Source organism: Benincasa hispida, chromosome 9 (genome assembly GCF_027475165.1).
Source record: "Benincasa hispida cultivar pf3 chromosome 9, pf3_genome.v1.1, whole genome shotgun sequence".
Lineage (NCBI taxonomy): Eukaryota > Viridiplantae > Streptophyta > Magnoliopsida > Cucurbitales > Cucurbitaceae > Benincasa > Benincasa hispida.
In genome coordinates, this window is record NC_143486.1 from 90,597,989 (window position 1) to 90,621,974 (window position 23,986).

General features: G+C 38.8%; 1 protein-coding gene and 1 pseudogene across 1 annotated transcript; both read left to right on the forward strand.

Moving 5' to 3' along the window:
* Nucleotides 1-12,857: 12,857 nt before the first annotated feature.
* Nucleotides 12,858-15,983, forward strand: LOC120084948 (cytochrome P450 81Q32-like). Its single transcript, XM_039040758.2, has 2 exons — nt 12,858-13,784; nt 15,366-15,983. Exons 1-2 carry the CDS (start codon nt 12,864-12,866, stop codon nt 15,981-15,983), a joined length of 1,539 nt encoding a protein of 512 aa, XP_038896686.2. The 5' UTR covers nt 12,858-12,863.
* A 3,754-nt stretch (nt 15,984-19,737) lies between these two features.
* LOC120084949 (uncharacterized) lies at nt 19,738-20,508 on the forward strand (annotated as a pseudogene).
* The last annotated feature ends 3,478 nt before the right edge of the window (nt 20,509-23,986 follow it).

Sequence of the window (23,986 nt, forward strand, 5' to 3'; positions counted from 1 at the left end):
TGAAATAGTCAGTTTTAACCTTAAACGATCGTTATAAAGAAAAGTGACTATTTTGTGGTCCAGTCTATATGCAAACTCATTGCATATGATGCCCTCACTCACATGCCTCTACATGAATGATCTGTAGATCACATCATTTGTATTACCTATAGAAAATGGACCACATCCAATAGTGTTACCAGGATGAGATACCCAAGTCCATCCATATACTTATAGACCATTTAGGCTATATACTATTAACTTAATCCTGTTTATGTCACCACATAAAGTTAAAGTATTCATACTATAGCCATGGATATGTTTATTGGATTTTCATAATAGAATAAAAATTAACAACTTTATTGAATAAGATACTCAATAATATTTTATTGATAAATAGAATGTTTAACACAAAATTTATGAACTGCGAGTTCTAGTACATTCCCAATAGAATTCATCCTTACCGTGTGTTATTTCCTAAATAGAATCTAAAAACCTAAAAATACAACTTCATCTTACGAAATCCTCAAGAATAAAAAACCAAACCTATCATATTTTAGAATATGGGGTTGTCTAGCCTACGTAAGGAGTCTAGACCCTAAAAGAAGAAAGCTAGCTAGTAGAGCCTATAAGTGTGTTTTTATAAGTCATGCCATAAATAATAAAGCCTATAGGTTCTATGATCTAGTAAACCAAGTTGTCATTGAGTCAAATGATACCAACTTCTTTGAGGATAGATTTCCTTTTAAATCGAGAAATAGTGGGGGCTCGAGATCGAGTAGTCTAACCCTAGTTAGAAATGCTACCTCTATAGAGGAAATTGACCAAACACCTAGAAGAAGCAAAAGAGCTAGAACTGCCAAGGATTTCGGGGATGACTTCCAGACTTATAATGTAGAAGAAGATCCTAAAGATCTAAAAGCTGCCTTGTCCCCAGTAGATGCCAACTTAAGGCAAGAAGCCGCAAATGATGAGATAGACTCTTTGAGTCAAATGGGACTTGATACTTAGTAGATCTACCCCCAGGTTGCAAGAAAATAGGGTGCAAATGGATCTTAAGGAAGAAACTTAGACCTAATGGAACAATTGACAAGTTTAAAGCCAGGTTAGTAGTAAAGGGCTTTAAACAAAGAGAAAACATAGACTTCTTTGACACCTTCTCCCCTGTCACTAGAATTACCTCGATCCGTGTCTTGTTCTCTATCGCTGCCATTTATAACCTCGTAGTACAATAGATGGATGTAAAGACCATCTTCCTAAATAGTGAACTTGAAGAAGAGATTTACATAAAACAACCTAAGGGCTTTGTAGTCCATGGTCAAGAAAATGAGGTTTGTAAACTAGATAAATCTCTCTATGGTATGAAACAAGCTCCTAAGTAATGGCATGAAAAGTTTGATAACCTAATCCTATCTAAAGGTTTCAAGGTTAATGAAAGTGATAAATGCGTCTACATAAGGTTGAAAATAATCTTTGCACTATCTTGTGTTTGTATGTAGATGATTTGTTAATCTTTAGGTCGAACTTGCATGTCATAAACGATGTGAAATCTACATTGAGTACAAACTTCGACATGAAAGACTTAGAAGAAGCGAGTGTAATCTTAGGCATAAAAGTGATTAGGTCTGAAAAGGGAATTTTTTTGGATCAATCTCATTATGTAGAAAAAGTTCTAAAGAAATATAATTACTTTGAATGTAAACCAACATGTACTCCTTATGACTTTAGTGTTAAGTTGTTTAAGAACACTGGTGATAGTGTTAATCAATATGAGTATGCGAGCATCATAGGCAGTCTTAGATACGCTGCTGACTGCATGATAACTTGTAGAAATACAAGTTATTTATGCTGTCTTATTTAGATATTGCGGCCAAAAGTGAAGGAATATGCACCGATTGTATGAAAATTAGCTCAGAAATACAATAAATATAAATTATCGCAATTACACCCACTAACATCATCAAGATGGTAGAAGAGGATATTTCTATTCTGTTTTGCAGGAAACCAAGTCACCATTTGCGATCAAGGCTCAACGAGAAACTGAACAACGCATCTCTGTCATATTGCACCGCCAACCCACAATGAAGAGACGATCAACGCAATGACGGCGCAATGCGACAGTCGATCTAGAGCTGAATTTCAACCGCATGTGGTAATAAAAACAACACCACATGCGAGCAACCGATCGAAAGATGTAGCTGAGCGACGAAAATGTGGAGGATTGTGATACGTGTACAACTAACCGTTGTGCATATTTGACAGTCTGATTGCATAACAGAAGGAATATTTATTCCTCCATCTTCGAAATTTCCATAACAATAAGTGGGGCCCACAAGCAAGAGTCAACGCTTTTCACCTATAAATACCCCCATAGAATACTTTATATGGATATACTTGATACGAGGGCTAATTGATGCTAGATTACTAAGAGAGAGGCTGAGCTGAGTACTGATCGGAAAAAATCTGGGAAGAGAAGAGACAAGGTTGAGAGGTGAGTCTCATTGCGATTCTGCCAAATCCCCGCCATGAAGCTCTGTGCTTAGATCCCTGCTACCGGTTGAGCAAGCCTGAGAGGTAAGTTCATCCTTCCGCACGATCCATTCACGCCAGCAAGCAAATCTCCATCCAGATCAGCGCCAAGACGTTGGTGCTTATTTGTATTTATTTCTAACTCTATTCATCAACTATATTTCATTCTCTCAATCTCTTCATTCAAAAATCATGTATCAGACGCTAAATAGTTTTATTGAATGTCTCGATCCTTTCCATTTCCACTTCTCTGTCTATCTCCGTTCTTCCATTAATCGTTTTCTCCATGAAGTTTTCTTCATCCCTTGGTAATTAATATGAATTAAACGAGTAAATTAATCCGTGCTAAAGAGATAAATGCGTTTAGATAAGGCATGCTAGGTGGCATCTTCACCTGTGAGAGCAAAACTAAGATGTTATTCTGATCTGTCGAGAGAAGGTTAGAAGAATGCATTAACTAAAGCAAGTAGTACTTCCAGAGATGGAAGCAATCTTGTGTTCATTACGTTCGTCCCTGTTTCACCACAGAAATGTGGGAACGCGGCCGATCACCGAGAAGTGTACGCCAAGGGAAAAGCGGAACAGTATTTATGTCTTTAACACAATTAAGGAACTTTTGTTTATATTAGTTATCTTTTCTCTTTCTACTTTGCACATAAGACTTGCCACTGCATTACACAATCTTTGTATAATCTTCACAGCCAGCCTTGACCTCGGTATTTTGTATCATGAAACCTGTATTTTGTATCATCATAGTTTAGGTTTATTTTATCGTAATTTACCTTCTTATCGCATCTATACCGCTTACTTTACTTTATCGCATGTTTAATTACTTGTACACAAAACCCTTTATTTGAAAAACCCCTGGTCACATATATCACAAACATAACGCAATAACCTCAAACATTCCCTATGTTCGACCTCGGATCATACCGAGAAACTTGCGGTGGAATTATACTTGGTTTCAACGCAAGGAAACTTATGACAACGCACAACATACTACAAGAACATTCATTAATAACGCATATCTAGAAGTAGTATCGCATATCATCGCATAAAATCTATGTCATCAAGTTTATGGCATGGACTTGCATCATAGTACAATTAATGCGTTATAAGTTTATGGCACCATCGGGGATTGATTAACGGTTTATTGTTTGAGTGTGTTTGTGGTGTTTTGCAGGACAGATCTCGTTGTACTGGCTATTCAACGCGGAGAGCAGCTTGACAGTTTATGAGTACTGGTGCTGAATCAGAATTCAAAGTTGACCCTAAGATCGAGTGTATCTTTCGCGCACGGGCATGCCAGAATCAGATAAGGCAAAATAAAGCAGCGAGTATGGCAGATAATAATGACAATGCGGTTCTAGTAGGAAATCAAGGGGCTGTTAGGCCAGCGCAGGATCCTGTGTTCCTGGCTGCTGATCACAACGTACCCATGAGGAATTATGCGGCACCCAACCTGTACGATTTTTTGCCTGGGATTTCGAGGCCTATTGTTGAGGAGAACGCAAGGTTCGAAATAAAGCCGATCATGCTATAAATGATCCAAAATGCAAGGCAATTTGGGGGTCTGCAAGGTGAAGACCCGCATGCCCACTTGACCAGCTTTGTCGAAATGTGCGGCAACTTCTCACTACCTGGCGTAACCCCAGAGAGTATTAGATTGTATTTTTTTCCCTTACACCTTGAGGGATGAAGCCAAGAGGTGGGCTCACTTACTGGAGCCGAATGAGATCACATCATGAGATCAACTGGTGGAGCGATTCATGAAGAAGTTCTTCCCACTGGCCATCAACGCAAGGCGACGAAAGGATGTTTTGAACTTTGAGCAAATGGAGAATGAGACCCTGAGCACCGCCTGGGTGCGATTTAAAAGATTGGTGAAAAACTGCCCGCATATTGGGATACTCGATTGCGTTTTGATGAAGACCTTTTATAACGGCTTGAATAGATCGACGCAAGTTGTTGCTGACGCCTCCGCGACAGGAGGTTTTATGGACAAAACATATACTAAGGCTAAAGTCATCGTTGGTCGCATATCGTGGAATATGGATTACTGGATTGATGATGGCTATGGAGGATGAGGCACCAAACGAAGAAAGAATGAAACTGCCATTGTCCCTGCGGAGACAATGACCACATTGCCCACTCAGATGGCCGCGGTGACCTCCATCATTCAATCGATGGCAATCAATCAAGGAGCCATCTCCCAAAAATTAACGCAACCCGCTGCACCGGCTCAAGTGGCCACAATAAGTTGAGTTAATTGTGGAAGGGCTCATGTAGCATAAATGTGCCCATCGAATCTCCAACAAGTATGCACCATCCAAAACAACCCCTTCAGCAACACCTATAATTCTGGTTGAAGGAGCCATCCTAACTTTGGGTGGGGAGGTAATCCTAACCAAGGGGGGCCAATCAACCATCAGAGTGGCAGTCAAAGAAATCCTCCTTTTCACCAGAACTCGAACCAGGAGCAAGCAAGGCAATCGCATATCCAGCAACCCTCATCTTCAAACACCTCTGGAAGCTCATTGGAGGCCCTGCTAAAACAATAAATGGACAAAAATGACGTAATAATGCAGGCGCAGATGTCTTCAATTCGAAACTTAGAGATCCAAGTCGGCCAGCTGGCATCTGAGCTGAGAAATAGAGCACCAGGAACGTTGCCCAGCAACTCAGAAGCCCCGGGATCCAATGGAAAAGAGCAATGTCCCTAGGACATTGAGCAGGCACCCTGGACCACCTGCAGGGATGTGGATTGCGCTCACTCAAAGAAACGCATCTTCGGGTCCATATCTACATCTATGTTAATGCTTTCTTTAAATTCATGTCTTATTGAATTCCTGAATTTTGTCTTTACTTCTTCATTTAATTCGTTTCTTGAACTTTATGAATTTAATTCTTCATTTATTTCCCTTGCATTTATTTTTGTACCTTATTTAATTCTTTTAACCTTTTTTGTAATTAATGTGTTAGTCCTTAATTGGTGAATGATTGAGAAATAAAGGGAAATTTATTGCCGCAAGTCAAAGCAATTTATGTTGATGAAAAATAAAATAAATAAAATGAAATGAAAAAATCAACATCTAGTATGCAAGGCGATGATGGACGCATCTTGAACCAAGTAAGATACGCATTGCGTTCATCTAACTCAAATGCGTTGAAACCGAGGGATATGTTGCACGCATATATGTCCTTTGCCCGTCCTTGGTTAAATGTACTATGTTGAGGTAGTGTTGTGCTGGTAGCAATATCGTGTGCCCGATCCTCAAGAAACGTGTTTAGTTAAGGGGTGTGTTGTGGGGATGCATGCGCTGTTGCCCGTCCTCTGCGAAGATGCAGTTCCGTTGGTGAACACATTGCGTTAATCTTTACCTTGCGTCCATTCGAATAAAACATTAAAGAAAATTCTTTTTGTCATTTGAGGAGTCCAATCGTTTCGTATCCCAAAGCAATGATGATTCTACAGATTAAAGGACGTTTTTCTGAAATTTCATAAATGAGGGAAGATCGAACGATGGGCCTTTTGAGTGTCTCGAGACCTGTCACCATAAAAACCGCGTTGGGCTACTACGGCCCAACTTATAAATAGGAACCTCTCCCCGTCTGTGAATCTTTTACCTTATTTTGCAAACTGAAAACCCTAGCGCCCAGCATACGAAGCTTTCTTCTTCCTAGAAACCCAACGATTTTCCAGTCCTCCCAAGCTTATCATCCACGGCCAAGCTTTCCAACACTCTGTTTCACCATCAACCCTTTCCTCTGACCAAATCGCCATACGAAAGGCAGCATTCCTTGCTACCAGTCGCAGACTTGCTGGCCAACCCCACACCGTCCCGAGAATCGCCGGTAGAAACCGAAGAAACCCCTTAACCGTCAGACCTCCTCAGTTCAAGAGGGGGCGAAGCACTGAGAGCACACCAGTTCCAACTCCTGCCGTCTCAACTGATAGTGAGAAGAAGAGACGCGATGATACGGAGGTGTTTGGTAATATTTTGAGCAATATGAAGCAAGGAGGGAGATTGCCTGAGGCAGGGGTTGTAAACCAACCACTGTCTACGGAGGGGGTGGCGGTGGTGGTGAATGAAGAGGTGGTGGTGCCGGAGGCAGTGGTGAATGAAGAAGAGATCGAAAGAGGCACTTTGGCCTTAGAGACTCCTGAGTTAACAGCCAACGTAGAAACCTATGACGGAACCTCCAAAGTTGCGGTGGAGAAGGTTGCGATGGAGGAAATTGCGATGGCTGAAGTTGCAATGGATGACGTTGCAATGGAGACGTAACCAGAAGTAGTTGAAGAGGAAAAGAAGAAGAAGAAAAGCAAAGGGAGAAAGGCTGGAGAGGATGAGTCTTCTCATCATCGCAAAGAGAAAAAGAATAAAGAAAAGAAGGATGATGACGAAGATGAGGAAGAGAAGAAGGAGAGGAAGAAGAAATAGAAGGAAGAAAGAAGAATGCACCGGCGTGAAGAAAGGCTCCTAAGAAAGAAGGAAGAAAAGGAGCAGAGGGCTGCGAGCCCAGAAAAGGATGGAGAATCAACCTCTGTAAGGGAGGATAGGAGGGAAACAGCGCAATTGATGGAGCCAACGCAACCTGAAACAACGCAAATGGTTGCAACGGAGGAAAGCAAAGAAGGAGAAGATACCCTCCTGATGCGGTGTCGCAGGGAGAATGCACTGCAAGGGTCTACTGTTGACCCTCAAAGATTAACCATCGGATTAGAAGAATAGGAAAGAAGAAGAAAAGAAGAGGAGGAGAAATAGATAAAAATGGAGTGCGCAAAACTCATCATGGCAGAAGGAAATCGTAGAAGAAGACTGCAAGATGAGGAAATGCACAGTAATAATAAGATCGCAAGGCTTGAAGCGATAAGGTAGCGCGAGGAGGAACAATGTCTTTGCTGGCCTCCGAGCAGTTTGTAGAAGAGTTCGAGAGAGAAGAAAGAGAAGAAGAAGATGAAGAGAAAAAGAAGAAGGAAGAAGAGGAGAGAAGATTGGAAGAAGATAAGGAGAAGAAGCGCGAAGCTAATAGGTGATGCTTACAAAAGAAGAAGGGTAAAGAACTCGCGAAATGCGAGAAGAAGAAACAACTGAAAGAGCGGGAGAAGAAGCAAAGGCAAGCAGCCCGCTTTGCATTGGAAAAAGAAAAGGGCAAAGCAATCGCAGAAAGTAGTGAGCCCGCGTTGGCAAGGAAGCGTCCATCGAAGAGAAAAGAGAATGATGACATGCTGATAGAGATGGGCTTCTATCCTGTGCCAACGCCACTACTTAACCTCATCACAAGTGTGATTGTGGAACATGGTTGGGACACATTTTGCTAATGCCCAGCCATTATTGTGTCGTAGGTAGTGAGAGATTTCTACAGAGGGCGTCTACACGGAACCAGGGATGCGGTGACTTTAAAAGGAGAAACGGTGTCCTTCAGCGCAAGGGACATCAATGAGATATACCAAATGAAGGATAATCCAGATGTACTAGGGAACAAAATTATTGATGATCGCACTGAGTAGCAGATGGAGGACACGTTGCAAGTATTAATGCAACCGGGCACAAAGTGGTTGGTTTCATTCAAGGGCATCCGCACACTAGCATCCAAATCTTTGCTTCCGGAGGGAAGGCTTTTGGTCTACTTGGTCATGAAGCGACTGATCCCAACCACACATGACAAGGATGTATCAACAGATCGATTCATGGCCACATATTGCATCGCGCACGGCATACCGATTGACGTAGGGCGACTGAAAGCAAGACAGCTCAGAGCACTAGTGGGGCATATTTGAGGACAGTACTTCTTTCTGTGGACTGTTTCAAGTCTTTGTTTGTCAATGGGCGTAGGCGTTGATGAAGAGCCTATGCCTGAAGTCCACGACCTCATCAACATAAAGATCTTGAGGTTACTCCTCAAAGAATCCCCACATTGCCCTGAGCTACCCTTAAAGAGGCCCGTAATCGACCTCAATGCACCGCAGGAACCAAAGCTTAAGAGACCACGCAGAGAAGACAAGGGAAAAGAAAAGGTCCAAGAGTCAACAATGCATGATCCAGAACCTTTTGACCCTTTTGCCCTTGGTAATTCGCCCTCCAAGCCCTCCAAGCCCACCCGCACAACCTTCTTCTCCACTCCATGAACACTTTACCAATCTTCTCCTCGTTCCCAATTCTCCAACTGTTCACCCAGCGGTCCTAACTTCACCCTTAGCCTCATCATTGCAATCTTCCATTCCACCGCCGCAAGTTGATGACCCATACGATTTGGGCGAAGGCACCTCTGCCCAACCCCAAAACGATGCTGGCGAGACATCGCAGGTAAAACCCTCCATAACCTCCCTGGCTGCTGAGTTAGCAGAAATGCGGTCACTTCTGACCCAACAACAACAACTTCTCTTCCAACCACAACAACTCTTCAATCAACAACAAGCCTACTTCGACCAGCGGTTTGATGCAGTCATGGAGCAAGTTGATAGTATTCAGCGTAGTGTTGCCATATCAAGGGAGGTGCTGATCAACATACATCGCAACACTCATAGAATCAACCGCCACCAAAGATAACTTGCGAAGCGCAACCATGAATACTTTAATTTTCTCACAGCATACCTTCATGGTCCATTGGTGCCCCCGCATCTCAGGCAACACTTGCTTTTTGAAGAGACTTCTTTTGTATCACCGCGAAACCCTCCTTCAGACCCTCCGGCTCCTCAGCAATAATCCTTACATTCTTTTTTTTTATGTGGACATTTTATACTTTTATTCAATTCATTATTTAATTGAATTCTTTGATTCTTTGTACAGGCAACAATTTTGTATTGCGCTAACTTTTAGTTATTTGTATACTTTTTTAATATTCAATATAAATGAGTACATATTCACTCCTTTTTGCCTGTGCCTTTTTCTTTATCATCCTTTGACAATATTTGCGATGTTCTGATCTTTTACTTTTGCGTTATTCATTGCGCTACCATGATGTATAATATGTTTATACTTAGAAACATTTCCCATACTTTGTAAATTCTGACTAACACTTAGTTAATTCTTAGTTTAGCAGTACTTTACCTTTTATCTTTCAAAGTGCTACTCAAACCTTCTTTTTGAAATTTTTATTCTAAGTGTTTGTTTAGTCTATCCAAACAACACAATGGGGATCTTGCTCATTTTTAAATTTGGGGGTGGGGAAGGTCTGAGCGGATAAGATCAAGAATATGATTTTCAATAAATGCGTTTTAAAAAAAATATTGATATTTTTTTTTTTTTTTTTTTACAAAACTCCAATGTCAACGCAAGGGAAAATCTCAAAAATAATCCCAACCCGATAAGAGTTTAGTTGTGAAAAGAACCTGCTCATAGTTGGATGTTCGTATGACACCCGTAGGAGCAAGCCAAAACGAAGGTGGGTTTCCAAGAACAACGCAGTATGAATATGATAAGTGGAAAAAAATGCAAAATAATAATAATAATAATAATAAAAGAATGCAAGAAACAATTCCTCTGAATATCATGAGTTAAAGTTGAAATTGGCACACAACCGTAGTTGGATATTCACATGACACCCGTGGGAACAAGCCAAAACGAAGAGTGTAACCATGACCAACAGTCTCTAATAAATGATGCAAAGTTTGACCACCGCATATTGACATATCAAGTTGTTTGGACAAAGAAGAGATAAACATTCTATTTTTAAAAAACTAGAAAAGCATCTTTAAGCAGAACTGAAGATGTTAGTCTGATCTGTCGAGAGAAGGTTAGAAGAATGCGTTAACTAAAGCGAGTAGTACTTCTAGAGGTGGAAGCAACCTTGCGTTCATTACACTCGTCCCTATTTCACCACAGAAATGTGGGAACGCGGTCGATCACCAAGAGGTGTATGCCAAGGGAAAAGCGGAACAGTACTTATGTCTTTAACGCAATTAAGGAACTTGTGCTGTTTATGTTAGTTATCTTTTCTTTTTCTGCTTCGCACATAAGACTTGCCACCGCATTACACGATCTTTGTATAATCTTCACAGCTAGCCTTGACCTTGGTATCTTTTATCATGAAACCTGTATTTTGTATCATCATAGATTAGGTTTATTTTATCACAATTTACCTTATTATCGCATCTTTACCTCTTACTTTACTTTATCACATGTTTAATTACTTGTACACAAAACCCTTTATTAATTTAAAAAACCCTGGTCGCATATATCACAAACATAACGTAATAACTTCAAATAGTCCATGTGTTCGACCTCGGATCATACTGAGAGACTTGCGGTAAAATTATACTTGGTTTCAACGCAAGGAAACTTGTGACAACGAACAGCATACTACAAGAATATTCATTAATAACGCATATCTAGAAGTAGTATCACATATCATTGCATAAAATCTATGTCATCAAGTTTATGGCATGGACTTGCATCATAGTACAATTAATGCATTACACTGCACTAGGTCTGAAATAGCTTATGTTGTAGGATTACTTTGTAGGTTTATAAGCAAACCTAGTAAAGAGCATTGGAATATTATAGAAAGGGTTATGAGGTAATTGAAGAAAACCCAAAACCTAGGATTACATTATCAGAAGTTTCCCACTGTCCTGGAAGGGTTTAATGATGCTGACTGGAACTCCCTCTCGGATGATTCAAAGACTACAAGCGGTAATATAGCAGCCGGAGCTATCTCTTGAAAGTCCAAGAAACGGACTATTTTAGCTCAATCTATGATGGAGTCAGAAATGATAACATTAGCGATAGCTAGTGAAGAAGCAGGGTAGCTTAGAAGTCTACTATTAAAGATTTCTCTATGGGAAAAGTCGATACTAGCCATATTGATCCATTGTGATAGTACTGCAGCAATCGCAAAAGTTCAGAACCGTTATTATAATGGAAATAGACGACAAGTATGTTGTAAGCACAGTACCATTAGAGATTTTCTCACTATTGGTGCAGTTAGAGTGGATCATATACAGACAGATGAAATTTTGGCAAATCCTTTAATGAAAGGATTGGTCAGAGAGAAGGTTTTTAGAACCTCAAAAAGGATGAGACTCATGCCTATAGAAAAATGAATCACTGTTAGGAAAACCCAACCTGTAGATTGGAGATCCCAAGAAATAGGCTCAACGGGTAATAACTGATCACAAGTGATATATATTGAATAATGCTAAAACAAACATAGAGTTTCATTCTTATGATTTAAAGTCTGAGCATGATATCCTGAAGTGTAAGAGAAGTTGAATTTAGTTCTTAATGAGATCTATACTTGATGTCAAGTGAGGTACCTAGCTACAGGAGTATTCTTGATAGACTCATCTACGTGAATGTGGAAGTAGGGGTCACTTCCTATGGAGTTTCTTTAGGAAAACTCTCTAGAGCATTCACTAAATCGAGATACACGTGTTAGGCCTTAAAGCATGGGCTTTCGAACTACACCCTAATGACACTGTTTGTGAGATGTTGTTAGAGATAGAGTTCAAAACCAAAGGTTACTTTAATATATTTTGAATCATCTACACTACGTAAAGGTTCAAGTCATAAGACACATTTGCTTATGCACAGTGTTGTATAGACTGAAATTGTTCGATGGAAAATATTTTTCTTATGTTTTTAAATTTTCAAGTGGGGGATTGTTGGTGAAAATTGAGTTAAGAAAATTGGCATTTGAGAATCCCACATTAGTTAAGTTGGGAAATGCATTCTCCTTTTTATACTCCCATATTGAACCTTGGGTTTGGCCCCAAGGGGTACCCATGTTTTAGAGATAATGAGAAGATAGACCAATGTGGGTACGGTGAAAATCCCACACGCTGTTGTCCGAAGGTGGCAAGGCGAGTGTGTGTCTTTTAATAAAAATTATCGTTTTATTATTATTATTATTATTATTATTATTATTATTATTATTATTATTATTATTAGTTTAATTATAAAAAAAATTTCTTAATTAAGTAAAGTTGATCTTCCACCATCGACCTCCACTCTTCACAATGAAATCTCCCTCAATCCCTTCCATTTTGTTATTTTTTTCGTTTTTTTTTTTTTAACAAATCAGTTTGAAGGTGTAAGTTTTCGATCGGTAATGGTGCATTTTCAATCAAGACTTTTTTGGGTTGTTTTATACTGGGTGGAAAATTCGTTGACCTGCTTGTACACTTGAGCAGAGCCGCGAAACGTCTTAAAGAGAACGAGATTCGCGACGTTTTGTAGGTTCCATTCTTTGTCTGACCACCATTTCCTAACCATTCGCTACTGTCCCGTTTCACCGTCAGATGCCTGCCGTGTCCAACACAAACAAATTCATCCGTGTCTCCCCACCGTTTTGTTGTATAAAAGCATGAAACGAAGGCGATTTGGATTTGTTTCACATAAACATATCCATCCATGGAACCTCACACAATTACTTGGTTCTTTCCTTTCCTCATCTCTCTCTTTCTCTTCACCTTCATCCTTCTTTCCAAGCTTAGAAAAATAAACCACAAAAAACTTCCACCAAGCCCACCTTCCCTTCCGGTCATCGGTCACCTTCATCTCCTCAGAGATCCTTTGCACCGAGTGCTACACAATCTCTCCAACAAATACGATCCAATTCTATCCCTCTCAATCGGCTCCCGTCCGGTGGTGGTTGTCTCCTCCCCCATTGCCGTCCGTGAGTGCTTTACCAAAAACGACATCGTATTCGCCAACCGCCCTCGCTTGCTTTCAGGGAAGTACATAAACTACAACTACACCGCAGTTGGATTTGCCCCCTACGGCCAACACTGGCGCAACATGCGCCGCATAGCCACGACGGAGCTACTCTCCAACCATCGCCTCAACACGTATCTCAACATCCGGGTGCAAGAACTGAAGTTATGGATAAAGAATTTGTACAAATTAATTTGTAGGGAGGATAATTTTGTTGGGGTGGAAATGAAATCGAAATTGAAGGAATTGTCTTTCAATATTGTGATGAGGATGGTTAGTGGGAAACGGTATTTTGGTGTAGAAGTGGTGGATGTGGAGGAAGCGTTAGAATTTAGGGAGCTTACGAAGGAGCTTCTTGAATTGAGTGGCGCGACGAATCCAGCGGATTTTTTGACCATTTTGAGAGTGTTTGATTTTCAAGGACTAAATAAAAGGATGTTGAAAGCGAGTGGGAGAGCTGATGTTTTCCTACAAAAACTCATTGATGAACAGAGGGAAAGGAGACCTTCACGTTGGCCGGAGGATAAACATGGAAAATCTATGATTCAAACTCTGCTCTCCTTGCAAGAATCCCAACCTGATTATTACTCCGATGATATTATCAAGGGTCATGTTCTGGTAACTTCCTCTATAAAATGCTTAATTACCTTTTAACTCTTCACTTGAGCGATTTTGGGTTAATCTTTGATTTAACAAGTGTCTAAGTAAAAGATTGTGCGTTTAAATTTCTATAATAATGTCATTTTCTTTCCTTTACCAGTATGCATCCTTAAATGTTCTCTCTTTTTTCTTTTCTTTTTTTTGTCTCTCACTTTCATCCCACACCCAAAAATATATATTAAATTTTTTAAAAAAGTAATAAAAATGATGCAGGTGCAATCCATGCAGTTAACGTAAATTTTTTCATAAAAGAATAATTTAAAAAAAAAAATTATGCGCAGAAGAGAGGAGAATAATACCATAATCTAGTTTTTCGGTTGATGGAATATTATGTTACATTTTAAAATTACACTTTTTGGTATTATAAATTTTCAAAGGTAATATTGGAATGCATTCATTACTAACATCATATATATTGAAAAATAAATTTTTTACATAACAAATTTTGATTAGATAATTTGATACCATGTATAAATATAGATGTTATTTGAGTTACACTTGAATATTTTTCTTTTATACCATCTCAATTTATCGCTTTGATGCCATGTACAAAAATAGATGTTATAGGAGTTGTAGTTAAGTATTTTTCTTTTGTACCATCTCAATTTATCGCTTTTCATTCTTATATTGGGTACATCTCAAGATATATTCATCTTTATGCATCTTACTATAATTTAAAAGGATTTAAAATGTAGGAAGAATTTTTTATATGGTAAATTATGATTGGATAGTTTGATGGATGTATTTTTTTTTTTTTTTTTTTTTAAGAAATATGTAAAAAGTGGGTATAATTCTCAGCTTAATTAGAGTAGATATTGTGGTAGTAAAACTCCAACTTTATATTTATTATTTAACTATTCCATTATAATTTATTATGTGGATCACTCCTCTTACTTTGTTTTAATATATATTTGTAACTAAAGTGATATGCATCAAGATAATTCAAATATGCCTAAAAAACAGGTAATTCAAATAGTACTCGTACATATGGCCTATTGTTGATATCATCAACATCGGGTGTCTAAAACACATGGATTTATTGATATTGTCTTGTAAGATATAAATTGTGATGTCACTCTTAGAAAGTGATTGATATTCAACACCTTGCGATGCGGCAGAAACTGCAAACAGGGTTTCTATCCACTTGTCTTTTCCAAGAATATTTACAAATTTTATACGTGGTAAGTTACTATCTCGTAAACCACCACATGGACAAAATCCCATCTTTTATTTCATATTTTAAAGTGATAAGTTTGTGAACTAAAAACAATGCTGAATCCTTTTCAAAGAAGTTTACATGGTTAAAATTAAAGGTAATATTAATTCAGCCTTGTAAAAGATTTAGTTTCAAAATAATATAATAATTTTGTCGTACAAATGTGATTTAAGGACAACAATAACTAAGTTGTCATATATAATAATAAAAATTCTCTAATGATTCATTGGTATATTAAATTATTATGGACTAAAGTTTGGATGCTAAATTGTTAGATGTGATTAAAAAATATTTTCAACATTAAGTTAATGATATGTGCACAGACGATGTTGGCTGCAGGTACAGATACAACATCAGGAACAATAGAATGGACGATGTCGCTACTTTTGAATCATCCAACGGTGATGAAGAAGGCTTGGATTGAGATAAGAGATTGCGTTGGGGAGAATCGGATGGTGGAGGAAGCCGATGTGAGTAACCTCAGATATATGGAAGCAATAATCTACGAGACTCTTCGACTGTTTCCAGCGGCTCCATTGTTGGTTCCACATGAATCCTCTGAAGATTGTAGAATTGAAGGATTTGAGGTTCCCAAAGGAACAATGTTGTTGGTGAATGCATGGGCCATTCATAGGGACCCAAAAGTGTGGGAAGATCCCAACAGCTTCCGACCAGAGAGGTTTCTAAATTGGGAAGGTGTTGAATCCTACAAATGGATACCTTTTGGAATGGGAAGGAGAGCTTGTCCAGGGGCTGCACTCGCCCAACGAGTCGTGGGATTGACATTGGCCACTTTGATTCAGTGCTTTGAGTGGGAGAAGGTTGATGAACAACAAATAGACTTGTCTGAAGGAAGTGGAATCACTATGCCTAAAGCCAAAGCTTTGGTGGCAATGTGTAAACCTCGTAACTCTATGCTTCATTTACTCTCTTGTCTTTGATTTGGTTAGTTTACTATTAAAATACTTGAAAGACGTTTGAATTCTAGTGTGTGTTTGGACCGCATGCTAGCTATGTGGGACAAAGTTTAAGAAACTTGTTTCAAAATTTGTACTCCAAGTTTGTTTGTCCATGGTCTGCCAAGCTGACGCAAAAGAAATACAGATAGCTCAAGAAAGAGACTTTTAGTAAGGAAAGACAAATATGGACACTCTTAAGAGTAGAGTTTTTATCATCTACGATTTTTTCTTACTTTATCTGACTTTCTCTAACTATTTTATTTTCACAAATAGGATACAACTCTTGTGTGTGTATGAGATGATTTTTGGAATCCCAGTAAATAGATTATTCTAGTTTCTTTTTGGAGATCTTAGATATTTTAATGAGTATATATGTTCGTAAGGATTATCTAGAAGTTCTTGAAGCTTACGTTTTAGAGTATTTCATTTGAGATATTTATTTACATTCTTCCATATAAATTTAGAGAAATCTAATATTTTACACACTTAAGTTATTTAGGTTGTTATTTCAAGAAATTTCTAGATTAATTAATGTTGTCTTTTACTTTAAGAAAAATGAGATTTGAAAATTTTCAAATAATTAAGATAATCATCAAATGTAATAGATATTGAAGGTTGTCTTTCTATATTTTCTTCTCAATTCCACTACACGATAATGTATAGAATTCTTTTAACATTATCGCGGTTTTAGAAATTCGGGAGTGTTTGGAGTGTTGAATTGGTTATTATAATGAGTAATTTCTATAATTGCAGGTTATGATATTTTGTGATTGGGGTGTCAACTAGTTTAGTCTGAGTAGGAAGTAGTAAACATTAAAACAAAGAGAGTGAGGGTAGATAGAAAATAGTAAATACAATAATAAAAAATAATTTAAAATAGTAGTGTTATAGTTAATTGTAGATTTAATAGTTTGGAAGGAAAATTATATTGGATAGTATTTTCAGGAATAATAATCAAGTGTATAACAACATTTTTTAAAATTGCAAATATAGTAAAATCTATTAGTGATAGACTCTATCGATGATAGATTCTTATCAATGATGTGGTCTACTACTGATAGTTCCCTACTAGCAATATGGTCTATCATTGATAGACTTCAAAAACAAAATTTAAATTTTGTTATATCTGTAAATTCTTTTACATTGTACTATATTTACAAATACCTTAAATTTGATTACTATATTTATAACTGCCCTAGTTGAAAATGCCAACTATTATAATTGGGGTCCAAAAATGGAGTAGACTGTAATAGTCCTCCACCCACTTAAAGTTATATTTAGAATACAATAACAAATCAGATAGATAAACTATTCAATTACTTATGCTAACTTGACATTGTTTATCCATTCTAATTACTTTGATCGTTAGAATTTTTTTTAATGAAATTACAACCAACAACTGTTGGATTTATTTTTTTCAAAATTATTTGGAATACAAATCTGTAAAATAATTTAAATAATTGTAATATAGGACAAAATTGGTTAGCATATTTATAAATTTATTATACGTGAAAATGATAACTTTTTCCATCATGGGTATATAAGTGAGGACAATAATCTCCATTGGAATGAGATCTTTGGGGTGGTTTCAAAAGCAAAACCATGAGGATTTATACCCAAAATGGACAATATCATACCATTGTGAAGATAGTTGGAGGGTTGGTCCATCAATTCATAAGCAATTGAGAAGCTTGAGAATTGAATGAATTGATGAAGTCATAGAAGCAAATAAGTGCATCGGGAGTCAAACCATTCATGTAGCTTGCCCATACCTCAACCCAAGAACAGATGTGCTACAATTATTTGTTTGATTGTCTCTTGTTTTGTTACTTTGTTGATTTTATAGGTTTTATGTTGAATCTTGGACTTTGCCAAGAAGATTAGAGATAACAGTTGTAGTGAGAGCTTAGTCTTGGAGTTTGACAATGATGAGTTTTGTTGCAGTGGGAGCTAAGATTGTTATTTTGACTACAAGTGGGAGAATGTTGGGATTGTGGAGACAAAACTCTATGAAGAAGTATACATTGATGGATAAGCATGTAGATTGATTAGGGTTAGGGCTGTTGGGGTTGATGCCCTAAACTTTCGTTGGGTCCTGTAGTTTATAAACATTGTATTGAACAAACGTTTGTGATGTAATAATATATGATATTTTCTTCACTATTGTCTATGAAACATGAGATGTTTTATTTGCTTTACTACAAACCAATAAACTAAGATCCCTGGTTGTCGTTGTAACTTAAGCATGTATGTGGAGACATACAGGTGGATCCTACCTTAATCGTTGATTATGACGCTTTTTTGACTAGGTTATTGCTAGTTGTCTGCCTTTGTAGAGACTAGTTTAATCTATTAAGTAAGTAGTTGCAAGCTTAATTCGATTATGAATTAAATTTGTAGAATTCAATGATAAAAATTGTAATGAACATCTAACTTGGATTAGAAGCAAGATTGTTCTAAATTTGGTTAAACTATCATTTGTCTTTGACTTTTAGCATGTTTCTTGTCTTAATAAAAAAACTGTTAGAATTAGAAAACTTGCAGCGGAAGTATCAAGGATCCATAAGCATTCAAATTCACTAATTTTGGCATAAACTAAAGCATGCTCATCTAAATAAGAGGATTTTATGACATACCTTTGAAGAACTCTTCAAGAACTTGATCAATCAGCAGTAGTCTTCACCAAAGATCACCTTGAACCACCTCAAGATCTTCCCCCATCTTCTTGCAGCCTTAGACCGAGTTGTGGGACTCAAGAACAGCTTAAAGTAATGAAAAACAGAGAAATACTCACAGCAGCTCACTTCGAAGAACCCTTTATTCCCACTGAAATTTTCTCTCAAAATTTATGTATTATGTATGTCTTCAATTCACCCCAATCTTCTTTATTTATTGTAGATGAACATGCAAAGAAGAGATATGCATGGCTTGCAACTCATGCTTAGAGTATTAATAAAGAAGAAGAAGTGGACTTTGTGTGAGCATGAAGAAGATGATATTGGAAAATCAAGATTTTTCATTTTGTCCATGCAAACCGATTTTTCCCATTTTTCTTTTAAAACCAAAATCTTGATTTCAAAATTCAATTTTTATTTTAAATAATTGAAAAATAATTTTTCTAAAATTAATTTCATAAATTAATTTTTTACACAATAATCATCTTCATATATTTAAATCATATTTAAATATATTGTAACATCTTGATTTTTATTTTTAAATTAAGTTTTTTTTCTATTGGCTACTTGGATAAATTATATGAGATTTATGTTTTTGGGTTAAGCTAAAATATGATTTAATTATTTGGAATTAATTGAGTTTTATTCTGGCTTATATATTGAGAGATTTGGTTATCTATGGAGATAATTAAATGTGTATATTAGATTTTTTTTTAAAAGAAAAGGAAAATGTATATATAAGTATATATATTTTTTGAGAGATAATTAAGGAATTTGTTTTTTTAAGGGAAAAGGAAGAGTTTAATTTGGTTATATATATTTATGGAAAGGGTTAAAGGAATGAAAAAAAAAAGGAAAAAAGAAAAGAAAAGAAAATTAATTTACTTTTCTCTCTCTTTCTCCTCAACCCACACGCACGCAACCCTTTTTCCTTCCCTTCTTCTTCTTCTTTTCCTTCTAGCCCTAGCCGCCAGCACCTTCCAGCCGTCGTCGTTCGCCTTCCAGCCGTTAGCCAGAATGGTACTATTGGGGATCAGGTGCCGCAAGTCCAGACTCAGAACATGATCCAGAACCAAAGCATGTCAGGCCTTTCGGTGGAGGCCAAGCATTTGCGAGATTTTAGGAAGTATAACCCCAGCACCTTCAATGGGTCACTAAAGGACCTTACCAACGCAGAATTATGGATATCCTCGATTGAAACGATTTTTCGTTATATGAAATGCCCAGAAGACCAGAAGGTGCAGTGTGCCATTTTTATGCTTACCGACAAGGCTCAGATTTGGTGGCAGTCGGCAGAAAGGATGTTGGGTGTAGGAGGGGATCCAGTGACTTGGGAGCAATTTAAGGAGCGCTTTTACGCGAAGTACTTCTCTGCCAACCTGAAGTACAATAAGCAGAGGGAGTTCTTAGAGCTGAGGCAGGGACACAGGTCAGTGGAGAAGTATGACTAGAAGTTTGACACCTTATCCCGTTTTGCCCCCGAGTTGGTCGTCACAGAAGCCATGAGGGAAGAAAGGTTCGTTCAAGGCCTAAAAGACAGTATACGAGGTATCGTGCGAGCATTCAAACCAACCATTCATGCTGAGGCACTTCGTTTGGCAGCCGAGGTGGACCCACAGTCAAGAGATGAGTTTTCACGAGTATTCGGGGCGGGACCTTCCTCAGGTCAAAAGAGGAAGGCAGATCAGAAGGCTTTCAAGCCTCACCCCCATCAGAAGGTTCAAGGTTCAGACAGATCGCTTCGTCATTTTAGGCATCAAGCTGCCAAGACGGGTACGGTGGAGAGGATGCGACCAGTGTGTAGCTCATGTGGAAAACATCACTGGGGTTGATGTTTGGCAGGCACCGGAGCTTGTTTTTATTGCAAGTAGGAGGGGCACTGGATAGATAGATGTCCTGCTAGAGGCACGTTCGATTTTGGGAGTCAGTTTGTAGGCCGTGATCAGAAGAGTTCGGGTAGGCCCCAACATCAGCAAGGTTGTGTTTACTTTACCACCCGGTAGGAGGCCAAGAAAACAGGCACTGTTGTGACAGGTACGCTCCCAATCTTGGGGCATCTTGTGCTAGTATTGTTTGATTCGGGTTCGTCCCATTCGTTTATATCATCATTGTTTGTTAAACATGCCATGTTAGAACTAGAGCCTTTACACATTGTGTTGTCGGTTTCCACTCCGTCTAGAGAAATTATGTTAGCAAAGGAGAAGATAAAAGCATGTTAGATTGAAGTAGCGAGTCATACCCTGGATGTGACTTTAGTAGTCTTGGACATGCGGGATTTTGATGTGATTTTAGGAATGGATTGGCTAGCTGCTAACCATGCAGTATAGACTGCTCTCGCAAGGAAGTGATCTTTAACCCTCCCATAAGAGCCAGCTTTAAATTTAAAGGGGCGGGGACCATGGTCCTGCCCAAAGTGATTTCTGCCATGAAAGCCCAGAGGTTGCTTAACCAGGGTACCTAGAGTATCTTAGCTAGTGTCATCGACACTAGAGAGCCTGAGGTCTCCTTGACTTCAGAGCCAGTAGTACGTGACTACCCGGATGTCTTTCCAGAAGAACTTCTAGGTTTGCTGCCGCATCGGGTCATAGACTTTGCTATCAAGTTGGAGCCAGGCACAACTCCTATCTCGAAAGCTCCGTACATAATGGCCCCAACAGAACTAAAGGAACTCAAATTTCAGTTGCAAGAGTTGTTGGATAAGGGTTTCATATGCCCTAGTGTGTCCCCTTAGGGTGCGCCGATTCTGTTTGTGAAAAAGAAAGATGGGTCATTACGGCTCTGCATTGACTACAGGGAACTAAACAAGGTGACTATCAAAAACAAGTATCCGCTTCCCAGGATTGATGACTTGTTTGACCAGTTGCAGGGAGCTACAGTGTTTTCTAAGATTGATCTTCGGTCGGGGGTATCATCAATTGAGGATAAAGGACAGTGATATTCCCAAGACAGCTTTTCATTCGAGGTATGGGCATTATGAGTTCGTCGTGATGTCATTTGGGTTGACGAACGCTCTTGCAGTATTCATGGACCTTATGAATAGGGTATTTAAGGAATTTCTTGACACTTTCGTGATAGTCTTCATAGATGACATTTTGATTTACTCCAAGACAGAGGTGGAGCACGAGGAACATTTGCGAAAGGTTCTAGAGACCTTGAGGGCGTAACAGTTATATGCTAAGTTTTCCAAGTGCGAGTTCTAGTTAAAGCAGGTGTTCTTTCTAGGGCATGTATGTCCAAGGAAGGTGTATTTGTTAATCCTGCAAAGATCGACGCAGTCACGAGTTGGTCTCGTCCTACCACAGTTGGAGAGGTACATAGTCTCTTAGGGTTGGCAGGATATTATCGTCATTTTGTGAAGGACTTTTCCCGTATAGCCACCCCTCTGACCCAGTTGACCAGAAAAAGAGCTTCCTTTATTTGGAGTAAGGCTTGTGAGGATAGTTTCCAAGATCTCAAGGAAAGGTTGGTTACGGCCCCAGTTCTCACCGTACTAGATGGAACGGGTGATTTTGTTATTTACAGTGACACCTCCAAGAGAGGATTGGGGTACGTGTTGATGCAGCAAGGTAAGGTAGTTGCTTATGCCTCCCGCCAGTTAAAGAACCATGAACTGAATTATCCCACACATGATTTAGAGTTGGCAGCTGTTGTTTTTGCTTTAAAAATCTAGAGGCACTACTTGTATGGTAAGAAGATACAGATTTTCACCGACCATAAGAGTTTAAAATACTTCTTCACTCAGAAGGAGTTAAACATGAGGCAGCGTAGATGGTTGGAGCTAGTGAAGGATTATGATTGCGAGATTCTATACCACCAAGGAAAGGCAAATGTAGTGGCAGATGCTCTAAGTAAGAAGGTAGCCCATTCAACAGCCCTTATCACCAGACAGAGTCGTTTATGTAAGGACTTTAAGCGGGCTGAGATAGCAGTGGTGGTAGGCGAAGTATCTGCGAAGTTAGCACAATTGTCAGTACAACCAAGTTTAAGACAGAGGATCATTGTTGCTCAACGCAGTGATCCTTAATTAGTTGAAGTAGCGTAGCAGGTGAAGACAAGATAGATGGTGAGTTCTCCTTGTCAGCAGATAATGGTCTTACTTTTCGAAGACGTTCATGTGTACCAGCAAATAGTGACCTCAAGAATGATCTGTTATGGGAAGCTCATAACTCCCCATTTTCAATACATCTTAGCAGTACCAAAATGTATCAGGACCTAAAACATGCTACTGGTGGAATAACATGAAAGTGGAGATAGTAAAGTTTGTCAGTAAGTGCTTGGTGTGTCAGCAGGTAAAGGCCCCAAGACAAAAGCCAGCAGGTTTGTTGCAACCTTTGAGCGTACCGGAATGGAAGTGGGAGCATGTCTCGATGGACTTCATTGTATGTTTGCCGCGAATGGTGAAGGGTTTTACAGTAATTTGGGTTATAGTGGATACACTTACCAAGCTGGTACATTTTATTCCAGGGAAGTCTACATCATCAGTGAGTAGGTGGGCCCAGTTGTATATGAAATAAGTGGTAAGATTGCACGGGGTACCAGTGTCCATCGTGTCTGATAGGGACCCTCGATTTACCGCCAGCTTTTGGAAGTGCCTTCAGGCAGCATTGGGTAGACGTTTGGATTTTAGTACGGATTTTCACCCACAAACTGACGGTCAAAATGAGCATTTGAACCAGACTCTGAAGGATATGTTACGTGCTTGTGCACTAGAGTTTGCAGGGAGTTAGGACTCTCACCTGCATTTGATAGAGTTTGCCGATAATAAGAGTTATCAGGTAACCCTTAGTATGTCACCGTTTGAGGTCCTTTATGGGAAGAGTTGTAGGTTACTCGTATGCTGGGATGAGGTTGGTGAGCGAAAATTACTAAGACCTGAGTTAGTACAAACCACGAACAAGGCAATACAGAAGATTAGGGCCCGAATGTTGACGGCTCAAAGCAGGCAGAAGAGTTACACTGACGTTAGGCGTAAGGACCTGGAGTTTGAGGTAGGTGGAAAGGTGTTTCTAAAAGTGGCACCTATAAAGGGAGTGTTGAGGTTTGGCAAGAGGGGTAAGTTGAACCCTCATTTCATCGGGCCATTTGAAATCTTGGAGCGGGTTGGCTCTGTAGCATACCGACTGGCCTTGCCCCCATCTCTTTCTGCAGTTCACAATGTTTTTCATGTTTTCATGTTGAAAAAGTACGTAGCAGACTCATCTCATGTTGTGGATTATGAGCCTTTGCATTTAAATAAGAACCTGAGCTACGAAGAAGAGCCCATTCGAATCCTGGCCAGCGAAGTGAAAGTTTTGTGCAACAAGAAGATAA